The sequence below is a fragment of the Dermatophagoides pteronyssinus genome, unplaced genomic scaffold (genome assembly GCF_027571235.1).
Source record: "Dermatophagoides pteronyssinus isolate colony J.1.1.1.1 unplaced genomic scaffold, Derpt_VIB-CSIC_2022.12 sq0015, whole genome shotgun sequence".
NCBI classification, from domain to species: domain Eukaryota; kingdom Metazoa; phylum Arthropoda; class Arachnida; order Sarcoptiformes; family Pyroglyphidae; genus Dermatophagoides; species Dermatophagoides pteronyssinus.
Genome location: NW_027461539.1, coordinates 494146 through 510613, shown reverse-complemented (window position 1 = coordinate 510613; position 16468 = coordinate 494146). Strand labels below are relative to the sequence as shown.

The 16468-nt window shown below is 32.9% G+C and overlaps 3 protein-coding genes across 4 annotated transcripts; 1 reads left to right on the top strand and 2 right to left on the bottom strand.

Moving 5' to 3' along the window:
• Nucleotides 1-41: 41 nt before the first annotated feature.
• LOC113791647 (putative RNA-binding protein Luc7-like 2) lies at nucleotides 42-2563 on the top strand. The gene is made up of 6 exons (XM_027341440.2): nucleotides 42-184; nucleotides 240-337; nucleotides 393-491; nucleotides 1454-1564; nucleotides 1629-1924; nucleotides 1984-2563. Exons 1-6 carry the CDS (start codon nucleotides 118-120, stop codon nucleotides 2297-2299), a joined length of 987 nt encoding a protein of 328 aa, XP_027197241.1. The 5' UTR covers nucleotides 42-117; the 3' UTR covers nucleotides 2300-2563.
• Nucleotides 2564-4578: 2015 nt separating this feature from the next.
• svp (COUP transcription factor 2) lies at nucleotides 4579-15566 on the bottom strand. 2 transcript variants are annotated; one of them, XR_012846672.1, is made up of 5 exons: nucleotides 13184-15566; nucleotides 10933-11602; nucleotides 10733-10869; nucleotides 4919-6803; nucleotides 4579-4852 (listed from the first exon to the last, which is right to left on the bottom strand). XR_012846672.1 is itself a non-coding variant. In XM_027341261.2 (4 exons), the coding sequence occupies exons 1-4, from the start codon at nucleotides 14844-14846 to the stop codon at nucleotides 6529-6531; spliced, it is 2745 nt and encodes a 914-aa protein (XP_027197062.2). In that variant the 5' UTR covers nucleotides 14847-15566; the 3' UTR covers nucleotides 4579-6528. The 2 variants fall into 2 exon arrangements, 1 of the variants encoding a protein (XP_027197062.2); XM_027341261.2 differs by having other exon boundaries at nucleotides 4579-6803.
• Nucleotides 11607-13145, bottom strand: LOC142645578 (uncharacterized; the record flags this gene model as incomplete). The annotated part of the gene is made up of 2 exons (XM_075822103.1): nucleotides 13039-13145; nucleotides 11607-12926 (listed from the first exon to the last, which is right to left on the bottom strand). A coding segment is annotated over exon 2 (1077 nt), but the record flags the coding sequence as incomplete, so codon positions are not given.
• Nucleotides 15567-16468: the final 902 nt, after the last annotated feature.

Sequence of the window (16468 nt, the reverse complement as noted above, 5' to 3'; positions counted from 1 at the left end):
TTGCTCATTTCGTTGTTGCTTGAGTTCCATAAATGGTACAAAAACAATTGATCATTTTTTAATCTGCGTTTCGTTCCGTTACTTTGAATTACAACGAAAATTAACAATTAAGAAAAAATGTCGGCCACCGAACAGATGCGAGCAATGCTCGATCAATTGATGGGCACTTCACGAGTTGGTCCAGGTAATTTTATTACCAATCTCGTATCATTTACTAATTATTTCTATTTCGTTTTAAGATGATAAACAACGATCGACCAAATATCGTTTTAATGATCCTCAAGTTTGTAAAAGTTTTCTCCTGGATTGTTGTCCTCATGAAATTCTTGCTTCGACTGTAAGTATTAATCACCTTATAGCTATGATTATTAACACAACTTTACTTTGATTAGCGAATGGATATTGGTGAATGTCCCAAAGTTCATGAGTTTGCTTTGCGAGCCGATTATAATAAAGCAAGTAAAACACAACATTATGGATATGAATTAAATGTAAGTTTTTCCTATATTTCAATCATTCATCTTGTAGTAGTTTTGATATAGACATTTGTTGACATAATTGAAATTCGATCCATGTTGATTTTCGGCCAACCGAATCACGTATTGTGTACGTATTTTCTTTATTGATAATCTTCAAACCTACAACATATATGTTTCCTATCTATATTTTTTTTAAAAAAATGAATTTTCAATTCCGACAAACAAAAACTTTTCGTTCAGAATCGATACCGGACATATTATTGATCTGGACTTGGGTATTACGCACCCAAAAAATGGAACACATTCACAACACAAATCTGTATGTGTATGATAATTAATCCCAATGATAACCATCGTTTTCTGATCAGAGTTTAATAGAGATCTAATAGAATTTGACAAGATGATGACCATGAGAATTATATTCGTAAGTTACATCTTACATTTATTTAGCATGAAATACCAGACAAAAATGACGCCACATCAAAAAAAATATAATATTGTGTGTTGTTTTTTATCATTTTTTCATTTTTTTTCATTCAACATGGTTAGTGGTTATGTTGGAATTGATGTTTTGTTGTTGTTTTTGTTGTTGAAACGAATTGATAATAACCATCGTGTTTGCTTACGTACGTATTCAATTAAATCATTTCGTTGATGACAATATCTATTAAACTCATTCTGAACAGTTATGTATCAGCCATAAATATCGCCGAAACAAACCTGTAAGAAAGAAAATTTGTCAATGAAATACAGTTTCGGTTTCATTGTCGAATCGATTAAAGGGCCGTTTTTTTGTTGTGAGTTTATTTCATTTTACTCTTGATAATTGATCCGAATAAATGCCTTCATTTCATCATTTATCATTGCTATAATTGTTCATTATTTTCACATTTCTTTTGTATTTTACTGGAATGAAACATTTGATCAATTTTTCATTGTGTTTCATTGACTTGTATCATGCATTGTCAATTTAGGCTTTTGAACATCTTTCTCAATTTGTCGCCGATGCTGATCGTCGAACTGAAGTAGCTAAAAAACGTTTGGCCGAAACACAAGAAGAGCTAAGTGTTGAAGCCTCTGAAAAGGTATTTACTTGTTCACATTGAAAATCATCAAACTTTATAATTATTTATTTCATTTTTTGTAAAGCTCAATAGAGTTCATGAATTAGCTGAATCTATCGGGAAGAAGCTAGCGGCTGCTGAAGCTGCTGGAAGTGAAGGAAACGTTGAAGAATCGCTCAGATTGATGGAAGAAGTAGAAAAAATTAAGAAGGAAAAAAACGCTGCAGAAGCCGAATATAAAAGTTCTATTCCGACTTCCAGCTATCAACAACAAAAACTTCGTGTGTGCGAAGTTTGTTCCGCTTATCTAGGTATCCAAGATAACGATCGTAGATTGGCTGACCATTTTGGAGGCAAACTTCATCTTGGCTTTATAACTATGTAAGTATTTAGAAATTTTATTGAAATTTTATATTAAAAGTATTTCTTTTCTATTTCAGTCGAGAAAAATTGGAAGAATTGCGGGAATTGGTGGAAAATAATCGAAAAAAAGGCTTATATAAACAAATGAGAAGGGAACATGATGGTGATAGAGGCCATCAACGCGGTAGTAGTCGTTACAATTCCGACCGAAGTGGCCGTTCTTCCCGTTATGATGAGGACCGTAGGCGTCGTCGAAGCCGCTCCAGATCGAAAGAAGCTCCTGAACGCGAAAAAGATCGAAATGATCGACGAGGTTATCATAATCGAGATCGATATAGTGATCGCAGTGGCAGTAGCCATAGAGATCGTAGTCATCGCAATGGTCATTATTAAATTACTAATTATGCGAATTTTTTTTATTTTCTGTTTATTTGACCGTTATCTCAAAAATTGATCATTGAATTATTCCCTATTTAGTTCGTTCACTTCTACGATAAATTCAAAATGTAAATTTACATTGAAGTGGTTTCTGCATCAGCCGCTTAGCATTTATCGTGTTGACTAATTCCATCGTCTTTATTGTATCCATTGAAATTTTTGTCTATCTAAATTTGATATGATTCTTATGATAATAAATGAATAAAATGTTGAAAAGTATTATCGTGATTAATTAATAAGAAATTGACTTTATTATTGAGTTATAACCATTTTTAGATAAAAATAATAAAAAAACTTAACAAAATAAGCATTATATATTTCATAAAAACTTTTTCTTGTTTTTTAATGTCACTTTCCCGAAAACTTCCCGAGATCTCAGCTTTTTTTTGTGATCGATACGACATGGGACCTTCATTCATTAATGAAGTCCGTTAAGGCAAGAATTTCGGTTTTATTTAGCAAATACCTCAGTCAATAACCTAGTTAGTATATTATGGAAAGATCAGTAGTAATATGATATTTATTAAACAGGCTTGATGGCTTGATGTTCATGTGAATAATGGGTGCAGCCATCTTTTTTTTCTGATCACAATAATGATCGTATTGTGGGTTATAAAGTATAGAATGATTGTCCAATTAGAAATAACCATTATTATATATTGGCCAGATCATTGTCTTCATTGTTGATGATTATGTTCACTTGGGATCCATGTATATATACGAAAAATTCAAAATATATCAAATAAATGAGCAAATACACCTATTGGGTTACATCATTGGCAAAAATTTTACTGCTTTTACTGAGTAGAATATGTTCATCTATGACATTTTGACATCTCATCCAAAAATGCAAAAACATAATGAAATGCAATAAGGCCATACCGAAAATAATGTCTACTAACCAAAAACGACCACAATTTGCGGACCAGAAACAAAAAAAAAAAAGTTGCACACGCCATATATAATCGAAACTATACTGTTTCGTGTATATTGCTACAAATTCAAAACTTTACACCGTTAGATGATTTGACATTTGACAAAACGAAAAAAGAAATGAAATCGGATCCTTTACATTCTGATGCCTGGTTCGTTCGCAACAATCGCTGTCTGTCTCTGTGTTTGGACATCATTTAAAAATGAAAACCAAAATGAAACCATACTAACCGTTTTAAATGTTTTTCGCCAATGAATGACATTTTTTTCTTCTTTTTTCTACTAAAAGAAATTAATTGGATTATAATCCGTTTCCCTTGATGGTTAAAATCAACAGAAGCTTTTTCTGTATTGATAAATATGCATATTTGAAATGAAATGAATTTGGTGGATAATTTTTTTTGTTTTATGACAGTTCTCATTATAAATGTTTGTCCAATTCAGTCGCCAAACAATGATGATGTTTCGATGATGGAAAAATATGATTTTTTCTTTTTTTTTTTTTTTGATTCATTATTATTTAAAAGGAAAATCTGTCGCATCAAAAAAAATCTTTTGTTTTGATTATATATTGACTATAGGAATTCACTTTCGATTATATGATAGTTTTTGAATTATTTATATCACTTTAAATTATAAATTATTATTATAAAACAGAAAATAAAACGATAATATTTTTAACGATTATCAAAACATATTTGTTTCGGACAATTGTAATAAAAAAAAGAAAGAAAAAGAAAATTCAACTGAAACTACAAACTGTCAAAAAGTCATTAATATGTGTGTGTGTGTGTGTGTGTTTTGTATTTCCACTATATGGAATTTGCATTTAGCCAGGAAAATAAAAAATTTTTAGAGTAACAGTATAGCAGGTGACAGTTATGGCAATGGTCAAGTGGGAATTCATCATCATCAATGTAGAGGAAAAAATCTAGTTAACAGTTTATGGTAAACAGAATTGAACATCATTGTCGACAAGGCTACGCCAAAGCTCAATCTTTTTTTCTTTTTTTTTGTCACCATCTTGATAAGAATCCATGATTCTTGATGATTGTATTTGATATTTGACACACACACCATAACCAACTGGGAGACGACATCATCAAAATATGAAATGAAATGATAGAAATGAATACAATCATTTTATTTTCATATTTTCAATTCGTATTTATGAGTTACATCAAGGAAACGGACACAAACAAACAAACATAGAAATATGACATTTTTCGATTTAAACGAAAATATTTTAGAGATCATAAATGTCACCACAAAACAGTGGATGATAACGAAAACGAAAGGTGTCAAATGTCAAAACAAATTTTTTATTTTTTATTTTCAAAAAAAATAAAAAACATTCATCATTCCTGGTTGATTTTTCGGGTTATTCTCGGAAATCAAATTGTCGAATTGTTGTTGTTGTTGTTGTTCTCAGTTGTGACATTTGGTAAGTTTTGTTTTGTTATGCATGTTTTTCATTCCATAATTCTTGATATGTTGTTGTCAACTGTGATGAAAATGTTACTGATTTTGAATTGAATTTACTGTTTGTTGTTGTCGTTGTTGATTGATGATAATCTAATATAAAATTTTGGAAAAGAAGAAAAAAAATCTCTGGTGAGCAAAATGAATAGCATAGCTTACAGCAAATTCATTGATGAACCATTTTTTTGTTGCCATAATAATTTTATTCAAAAAAAAATTGAACTGATTTCATTGATAGAAAAGATATTTGTCCGCAAGGCCAACTTTTGGAATTCCTATGATAGATCTTTTATCTTGTTTATGACCCAAGTCTCAATTGCTGATGAATTCATTTATCCATTCAATAAATGTATGGATAGATCTTATGATCTTGATTCAATTATTGCAATATAACATTGATTCGCCCAAAAAAAAATAACACCTTCAAGTTGACAATCACATAAAAGACCCTCTGGCTTGAAAGATACATTGAAATTTTCATGGATTTTAAGTTGGGTACAAGGGCTACAAACGAGTATCGATCTGTTAATTGTCGATTTTGGATCATTGATTGATGACCATCACTATTTGTGTTGTTGTTGTTAGTGCCCAAATAATTAGGTGATGAAAATTATTTGAATTTAAACTAAGAAAAAAAAATAATACATAAGATTTGAACTTTTAAGGCCACCACCTATGACCTATGATCTTCAACAGTTTGGTGTGATATTTTTTCTAAAATCTTATATTCAAGGTGGTTGTGTGAGCCAAAACAACAACCACCTTACAAAACCAAAAATCATCAATTGTATTTCAATATCATATTGTTCTGGTAAGAAACCGTGTGATATGCTGATGATGATGTTTGTATTTGCACAGAAAAAAAACAACCATAATATTTGTTTGTATAATCATGATGTAAATGATGTACGTGCTGTTGCGCTCTTTTTTTGTTTCTGGTGATGCTGACAACATCTGTGACCTTTGACATGAAACCAACAATATGACCAAGGTCAACAGCTTCTTTTTTTCCAGTTCAGTTTGTTTTTATGCATATCATCATTTTTTAAAGATTACTGCTGCTGCTGCTGTTTGTCTTCGTTGTAGGCCAAGCTATTCGGGAAAAAAAATATATTTTTTAACGAAATTAACATATTGAGAATAATCAAAGAATCTTGGATCCAAAGAAAACTAATTTTTTTCACTTAAAATTTATTGATTTATTTGAAAAATTTACAATTTGAGATCTTTATGAGATTCTGTATTATAATTAGTCATTTTGGTTAGTTTTAAAATGTTCTAAATAAAAGATTGAGAAAAAAGAAAAATTTCAAGGTAATAAACTAACACAAAAAACAAACTATGATAATTGAAAAAGACAAATGAACAGGAAAAAAAGAAAAATATTTATGGCACCATTTCAATGGCATTTCAATATAAGGTACGCCGAATTCACGAATAAGGGAAAATCATTCACTTATGATGTATTCGATTTATTATGAAATATCTTGTCGGTGGTAATCGATAATCTATTCGTCTATAAAACGTTGAATTGCATGACGTTTTTATGATGATAATAATAATAATCAAAAATGTGATAAAATTCTTCTAATGAGATGCTGATTTCTATAAAAAAAAAAGACAAACCATTTATAAGTATGTGTAAGTGTATTTATATTAAATTGATAGAAAGAAAGAAGAAAAAAAAGAGAATAACATTGCACAACAAATCAATTACATTACAATTCTTAATGTGTAGTGTGTGTGTGTGTGTTAAATCTGAAATAAAATCATTGAAGAGACATATATGGCCAGGTATAGCTATTACCGCTAACTAACATATCTCGAATTAATGTTTCAATAGGCGTTTTGCCTACTAAACGAACGAAAAACAATTGTTCAATCACATGTGAACTAACTGAACGTAATGAAGGCAAACGCAATAATAATTTTCCAAAACGTATCGGTTGATTTGGATAATGTATACGGCAATATTCTTCCAATGCGCATTGAGATTTTTCCTGTAAACTTTCAATATGACCACCATCCTGTAAACCGCAAGCATCTGTTCGTTAAAAAAAATAAAGAAAAGAAAAAAATCCATCAATTATTTGTAATTATTATCAAACAATGATGAAACCATTTTCATCAAAATGATCGTCCCTATCCTGAACCGATTTGTCGGCACGATCCGTAAACACGAACAGCAAACATTGAAGAAAGAAAAAAAAACAGTAACAGTAACACATTAATATGATTTGATTCAATCAAACAAAGAGCTTTTCATCCCATTCATTTATTCATTCATTCAAATCAAATGAAATCAAGTCAAATCAAATCAAACCGAAAACCAAAAACATATCAGAGAATAACAGTGACAGTGAGTGAACCGTTTTGTCCAAAAATTTTTTTACCCGCTACTGCTGCCGGCTAACATTGGAAACATTGGATTCATTCTATTCAAAATTGTTCAGCTTTTCACGGTTATGGCTTTTGGTACAAATTCAATTTGCTTTCAATTTACGTACACAATGCGTACTATTGTCTATGAGGAGAGATGTGTTCTAATTTACAAACACCATCAATTCTCAGGGCCAATGAACATCATTTGATTTGTGTCAACCACACAAATCATCATCATCATCATCATAAAAAAATGATTCAATCCAACCAACCAACAGTTATAAAAATCTTTTCAAATATGATACATATACACAATGTCAATAATCAAATGAAGCAAATAAAAAAAAAGAAATTCTTTTTCTCATCAAAAAGGTTTCAAGTAGTGTGGTAAATCGTTTTTTCTACTAAAAATTGACAAAAGACATTCTATCGAGATATTTTTGTGGAAATTTGATGCTCAATTAAATATTCCATGGAAAATTTTCTTTTTTTTTGCAACATCAATCTAATTGATAATTGAAACTTTTTTTCGTTGATATTCTATGCATGTTATCATATTTTTTTTGTTGAATTATAATAATGGAAGAAAAAAAGTTTACCACACTTGTCACAAAATCCAGCTTAGTAATCAGCATTTTTTCTTCAACTTTTCATTTCAAATGAATGAAAAAAAACAAATCTTGTTTCCTTTTTCAAAGATTAAACTTTGATCCCGAAAAAGAGAGAGAGAGAAGATTTTACACTCCCACCACAATTTTGGGAAAAGAATCAAGTAAAAAATGATGATGATGATGATGATGATGACAAGGATAGATAAAAAAAGCATATCATTAACATCATTAAGTAAAGTAAACTACCAATCTAATAATAATCCCTAAATGCGGTAAATGTTGAATATTTCACAGTTAGTCATTGAAAAAGGCTGTGATGCCAAATCCATTAACACCAGACATTTTTTTTTGCAACGAGAGAAATTCCTATTTTCCATTTGGATCATTAAGTGAACAACAACAACAACAACAAAAAAGTGGCATATCAAGTAGCCTCTTCATTGAACAAAATATAGCTAACCATTATTATCATCATTATGATCATTATTCACCAGGAAAAAAAAATAAACGATTCAACTTTTTTTTTTTTGGTTGTGCCAGATTTACTGGATTCAGCAATCCATGTGGCCATAATATTATCGATTGCCGTGTGTTGGTGACAGTATGCAAAAGTGTGTATGTCTATGACAATCGATCATCATCGTCAACCAACAAAAAAAAACAAAAACTCTTTTATGCTTGATTCTGGAACACGAAAATCAAAAATCTCAAAATCGAAAAAAACCAACCAACCATACACAATACCCTTTATCAGATCAGACCGGATGTGGTCAACCAACAACAATAGTACAATATATATTCATTCAATTTGTCCTTTGACCTGGTGACATAGTCTCTTTTATTATTATTTTTTTCTATATCAAAAAAATAATGAAAGAGTAAAATGAATGCACACGTGCAAAACGTGTTAACCTTTAACCGTTGTGTGGTCAATAATAACCCATTCGGCTTTTTTTGACATGAATATCATCTATAGTATTCTTGTTTCAAAGAAAAAACAAAGAAAAAAATTCTTCTATTGCAGTATACGTCAAACGAAAAGGTAACAAGATAATTTAACAACATGATTAACCTGGCCAGGACTTTTTTCATTGAAGATAATTAGAATTTTATTATCAAAATATGGTTGTAGTTGTATGATCGATTCCCACTCTTTTTTTTTCTTTGTTGTTGTTGAAACGGTACAAAATAAAGTGAAGAAACGAAAAAATTCGTTTGACCTTCTCAAATCATTTTCTTAACCAAAAGAAAGAAAGAAAAAAAGTTCGGTGTGGCCCCAGCCAAAAAAAAAGGTCATGAACTTGCTGTTTTCTAAAAACAGAAAACTAACTATACACATGGTATACAATTATAATCGGCTTCATCGATTGTGAACACTAAGGACAAAAAGTCTTAACAGGAGGACCCTAGGAGTGTGTGTGTTTTTGTGTGACCTTTTCTATTGCGGTCACACACAATAACAAACATACCGTATTCGTTTATTCAATAGAAAATGATTTGATTTTTTATTTGGTTCATCATCATCATAAGTTTCAATGACCCCTAACCTTAACTGTAAAGGTATGTGAATAATGATGATGACGGCAAGGGTCAAGTGTAGTTGTCACACTTGTACATTCGGTCAATCCATTTGAAACAGAAGAAACAAAATATTTGAAAGTCATTGCTGCAACCCCCCCTCAAAAGAAAAAAAAAAAATGAATGAGGCGAAGCAAAACCATGGGCCAGAGAATTGAATGCACGAAAAAAATGTAATGCTTCAATTTTATACTTCACAATAAACTCTTGTTAGTTTTAAGTTTTTGAACATAATTATCGACCAAAACCAAAGTTGGGCCACTTTGTCCAGACTTTATGAAATACTGGTCATCATTATGTGAATGAAGCAGTTTTGCTTAGATACTTCAAAATGGCCATAAGAGATTTTTCATTGTTTTCATAAAAGTAAAAAATAAGTTCGAGAGGCCAAGTTCTGCATCCAAAAAACCTTAAAAGAAGTATTACCATCATCAAGTCGAGCACAGACACAGGTGATCATCATTTATGATGATGATGATGATAGACATTTTATTCTTTGCCTATGGCTGAATGTTGATGATCATCGAAAATGACCTTGTAGCCTGATTTTCGTCTTTTCGAATGATCGTTTTTTGATATTTAAACTTTTTGGCAAGCATAAACATACCATCAACAACAACAGCAACAACAAAAAACTCTCGTATTATCACCCCTGACTTTTTTTAGGGTCATTTGAAAATATAGAATGAAAAGCGAGAAAAACTTTCGCTTCTTTCGATGCTTATATTTTTGGTCATCATCATCATCATCATTGAGGATGGCTCTAATTTTACCATTCTGCCGGCAGAATAGAAAATCCACCATCAAGCACACACACACCCGCCTGTTTGCCTATCTTGAAAATAGACTCGAATTATAAAAAGCTACAAGTGATAATCAGCAACGAATATATCATTATAACCTTTGACCTTGGTCAAAACAAAATCAAGAACAAACTTTTCAATATATTTGGGTGAGTAGGCATCACCCCTCCGCCGTCAAAGAAATTTTTTTGTTTTGTTTTTTCGTCTTCGTTATCACGACCATGATGGCCATCAATACATCGACACAAATATCATACAAATACATGACACATGACCGACATTAGACTTTGATCTTTTTTAATCAATGTCGTTGAAATTGTTGATTTTATTCTTTCCTCCCTCACTACCACTACCAAGACGATAAACATCAATATAGTGATGATAAATCGCCATTTTGGCTACAATGTTTACTATTTTCAAATTAATCTATTTATGGAGGTCATATGGCAACAAAGGTTAAATGCTATGCATATATGCAATGCATCAATAGCCAACAACAAACAAACAAACAAACAAAAATAATACACTTTTTAACATTGACAAATTCATTTGTTTATCGTCGAATAAATAATTGCGGAGGAAGTAAACAAACAACTTACCGGTAGTAAACAATACAATCGCTTTCAAACAGCTATATTCGGCTGCATCCACTTGTAGGGCTTTCAATTTTTCCAAATTATCCTGGAATATTCGAATATGATCCATAAAGGCCACTACACGATCTGCTGCCATTGGACTGTAATATATGATTAAATGATTAACTGAGGATTTAAATCTTTGCGTTTAAAAAAAAACTTACTTGGCATGAAGACCAGCAGCTGCTAATAAATGAGCAGTGTGCATTGGCATTGAACATTGACTTGCGTTCAAAATGAATAATTCTGACCATACCATACGAAGTAAGGAAACTTGGTCTTGTACTTGAAGATCCGGAAAATGAGGTATTTTCCTTGCCCAATCGACAGCGGCAAATAATATACGGGCAGCCATTTCGCACATGGTTTCAATACTTAACAATCCATTGGTCGATGTACTATGCAGCTGTTGCATCGTTTGTGTCAATCGGACGGTCGATTCTGCTTGTTGCAATAAAGATACATAACCTTGTAAATTATATTTGCCATTCGAACCATTGGCCACCGTATGTGTTGAAGTTGTGGCTGCTGTTGCTGATAAGTTACTTCCGCCATCCATGTTTGGTACCGGGCCATTGACCGAATTAAGTGATTGACCGGCTGCATTGTTGTTATTGGTCGACGATAGAATACGACTGTTTGAGCTATTTGCATTTTGTGATTGCTGTTGCGATTGATGATGATGTGATGTTTCCATCGATGATCCATTAGCAACTGGACTTAAACCAAGTGCAGCTGCAGCAGCGGCAGCTAAAGCTGCAGGTGAATGAGCCGCTGTGGATCCTGTAAACGATGAATGAGTTGGAGTCAAAGGAACACGACCGCGTTGAACCGCTGCATTGGAATTTGTTGTCGATGATGATTGAGAAGGATTAGAAGAAAAAAATTGATTAGACCAAGTGTTTGCGGCATATAATGCATGCGCTGCGGCCATTTGTTGTTGTTGATAAAGGAAAAGGCTAGCTGCTGCCGCTAAGAATTGTTGCTGCTGTTCCGGTGTTGATTGCAAATTAGCAGTATTAGTTGATTGATTTGCAGCCTGAACATTGTTATTGTTATTATTGTTAACAATTGCGGTAGGATATAAAAATGGCATTGGAATTCCCAACAATGTTGGCATGCAATTAATCATTGTATTGCTATTATTATTATTATGAATGGAATGTCGATTTTGTTCTAATGATTGAGTGTTGTTGGTAGAAGTAATTTGTTTAGAATTATCATTCGAATTATATGATGTTATTGACGATTGAGAATTTTGACTTAAATCCGTATTTGGATGCGATGATAATGTCGGATATCCGTAATTAGACGAACCGGGAATTGCCAATCCGGTTGATGCAGGTGAAGGAAAAAATAATGGTGAATAAAGAAAAGGTGGCATTATGCCAGCAAGTGGTGAATGATTGCCACTTAATACCGGTGTGATTGCTGATTGTTGGCGTGATGATCCATCATAAATATTCAATGAATTTTCTGATTCAGATACGACAACTGATCGATTTGGATCATAAACAACTAAAGCATTGGAATGTTGGATTGCATAATCTTTGGATGCACGTCGTTTTGTACTGCTCGGTTTTGTCATTGATTTACTATCCGATGATCGTGAATTGACTAGAGATGATTTGCCTTTATCAATATTCATTAATTCACAATATTGTTCTTCACAATTGGTTTGTGGACTAGATCGATTTTGACTAGATGATAATAATTGATCATCAATTGAAGGTGAAGGCGATTCGTCCACTTTGACCACAACCATCATTTCATCATCTTCTTCATCATTATTATTATGATCACCATCATTTGATGAATTTTGATTCTGTGCAGTTTGGTTGGCAGAGGAAACAGATCGACAACGATCACGAGCTTTTATAAATGGCTCATCACTTAATAGAATTTCGATTGACATTTTTTTTTTGACTAGAAATGATTGACAGGACTAGAATAAAATAAACGAAAATTTATCCAATGGAACCGATGTGGCCAATGATCGACGCCAAACTGAAATGAGGCTTGTTTGGTTGGATTCAACATTGAATCTCTCCTCTTTTCATTCAATCTAAATGTTATGGAAGTGTTCCATTTGGAACCGTAGCCAGTCCTCTTTTTTGTTGTTGCTGTTGTTGGTATTCTATTAAACATACGCTTGCGCCTGGATAACAATGACAGAAGGATTCAAATAATGGGCGGATCATGTTCCAATTGATCCTCAGTTGATATTAGTATTTTGCGTTTATGTGTGTGGCTACATTATATGAACTTACAATGTTATTCAACATGATGAAATGTAACACGCATATCTATTGTATACTTTTTGATCTTTGTATACCATTTCCGATAACATCAGAATCCTAACATATATCTGAGTGTGTGTGTATGTAAAAAAATAAAATATGGATACAAACTTACCTTCGCGACGCATACCCATCTTGAGGCACTTTCGTAAACGACAATATTGGCACTGATTTCTATGATGTTGATCCACCGGACAATTACGATTACCACGACATGAATAGGTTAGATTACGACGTACTGAACGTTTGAAAAATGATTTACATCCTTCACATGTAAATTGACCATAATGTTTGCCAGAACTTTTATCACCACAAACTACACATTCTACGGATATTTGATTATTATTTGTTGTACTACTGGCAGATACTGTAGTCACACAATTGGTAGATCCTTGCGGCTGTTGTTGACTATTCATTGTGGCCATATTACGTTGATGTAAATTAACCCGATTATTATTGGATAATTTACTTGTACTGCATGTAGGCGTTGATGGTGATGCTGGACTACTTGTTGTGCTTGATGCACGACTTGAATTTGATCGAGATCCTCCTAAACTTAATGGCAATCCTAAATTCTGATGTGTAACACCAGAATTTAAACTTCCAGGAGAGCCATGTAAACCAGGATTAGTTGTCGATGATGTACCGGAAAGTAAAGATTGATGATGATGTGGATGATGATGATTGTGATGACCGCTTACAGTCGTAGAACCCATCTGAGATATATTGGAAGTGGGCAAAAGTTGAGTAAAATTAGCATATTGGCTGTATGAATTAGCGGCAGTTCCATTTGTCATAATAGATGGAGGATGTTGAGACGATACTGTGTTGGTCATTGTCAATTGACTATTGGTCGTTTGATGAGATCCAACTGGTTGAGAAGGTTGTTGAAAACCATTGGATGTAGCATAAGCAACATGACTTTGAATCGATCCATTTGTAGGACCAGTTGTTCCATTGGATGGAGGACCAATCGCCGACATTAATAAACCTCCATCGAAAGCTTGACTTGAAATGGATGATGGTGATGAATACATTATCTGGTGTGAATGATGAAGATGGTGGCTTTGATGATTCAGATGAGATTGAGTAGTGACACCGACTACATTTCCATTTCCGCTATGTGAATGAGTGACGTAATGATTTTGATGACGAGGATGATGATGATGATGATGATTTTGGCCAGAAGAATGAGTACCCGGATAATGTAATGAAATGTCCTGAATATTTTGACTGCTATTTGGACTTGTTACAATTGGACTGATTGATGATGAAGCGGATGGTGATAGCGATGATGAATGATGATGATGAAATGTTCCAAAAAAAGGTGCTAAGGCGGCCGCAGCAGCAACAGCAGCAGCTTGTGCTGCCGGTGCATTATTATTATTGTTGTTAAGTTGTTGTTCCTGTTGAAGATCGAGTATCGAAGATTTTGTATTCACGGCTATTGCTTGTTGCGGTGTTTCTGGTCCGTTATCTGCAGTCGTTGATACTTCACCACTGGTGGTTGTGTTGGTGGCCGAACCACCATTCGTAGATTTGCGTTTATCAGAATTTAACAATTGACAATCCGTTTTGACTGAAGATGATGATGGATTGCCGCCAGTTTCGTTTTCGGTAAAAGTAGTAATAGCACTTTTTGAAAAACTTGAATCAATGTCACTGGACGAAGAGGATGTTGATGATGTCGATGATGATGATAGGTCAGTATTTCTCGATGACACGGAAGGTGTTGGAGGATGCCAAGGTTGAGGCTGTTTACTCACTACCAAAGCCATCAGATGAAAAAAACTAAAAACTTAAAATTTTAAACACACAAACACTTCAAATGATGACGGATCAGGATCATCATAAATGTCAAACATTCATTCAATTTTAATAATCCATCTATATTAAAAATAATCATAACAGTTGTATTAGCGACAAACAAACAGCAGCAGCAGAAACATCATATAAAAACGACCAACAGGTCATAGGTCAACTAGAAAGGCAATAAGGTACAGTGTTATCAACATCATTCATGATACAGAACTGATCATCGTTGTCGTTTATCGTTGGCGTATGGTAGAATAGCGTCAAAAGTCAATGTTGTCATGTGCAAAAATGGATCTTAGTCGGATGGATCAAGTGTCATAATACACATACATTGAACAAAAAAAATTCAAACCACAAAAAATCATGACAGAAAACAGCAGCATCAGCAACTGAGCCTGATATGGTTTGTTCTAATGTTTCGCAATAACGATAAGTGTAGACTGACGCCCGACATCAATAAAAATGTTCAGCACACAAACTAACGATGCTTTTTTGTTGTTGTTGTTGGTTGGTTGCTCTGGTCTAGAGTTTTCGCGATTGACTTATTTGGCCTATGTGCGTGTGTGTATATGTGTGGTTGTTTCACTGAGAAAAAGAGATCAAACCGAACGGTGATGATCTTTTTTTTATTCAAAGACGATATATCGACCATGGTCGATTTATGTGTGTTTGTGTGTGTGATGTCAAGACCTTGTTTGAATTCATCACAATAATGTGTGTGTGGTGGTAGCAATAAATATGCGCAACCCTCCAAAATGGTATCAGTTTTTTTTCGGTTTCTTCAGCATATATAAATGATGTTATGGTGGCGGTGGTGGTAGTAGTATTAATAGTTTGGATTTGAATCATTATTATCATTAGGCCACTCCTCTTTTATCCTATTGCTTGGCTATTAAAATTATTAACAATTTTGGTTTTTTTGGCCTGCCCATTTTTGACTGATAAATCGTAATGTTTTCTTTTTCCTATCGGAATTGAATGGCGATAATAATAATAATGGTTTGGAATTGGAATGTGTGATCATCACCATCAAAAAATGGATAGGAAATATTATATATCATCATATTTTGAACAAAATGGCCATAAAAAAGCCATTGCGTCCTTGTTTGTCGGATTGGACCTTATGACACCATTCGAACATAATTTGACTTTTAACTTTTATTCTTTACGATTTGAAAAGTTCATTACACCGACACCTGTACTATCAAGAAATTCAAATTTTTTCCTTTTGAAAATTTATTACCCAGGAAAAAAAATACAATATTATTTGTTAACACATGTAGATTTTTTGGAATTTCATCAAGAAGAAAATACCATAAGATTATGGTTGACTTAGAATCTTAACCCAAAGAATCACACCAGATATATGGTCCATATTTTTTTGGTTATTTTGTTTGTGAGAACATACAGTGAAATTGAAAAAAGCGTCTCTTCTCACATACGTATCGAAAAAGGAAACATTTGGGTCATATCAAATTACTTTGACCAAAACTCTCTCTCTCTCTCTCTCTCTCTCTTATATGGACATAATCAAATCGAAAATATCTTTGGTCAAAAACGTTGGAAAAAAAGCAAGAACAAAACT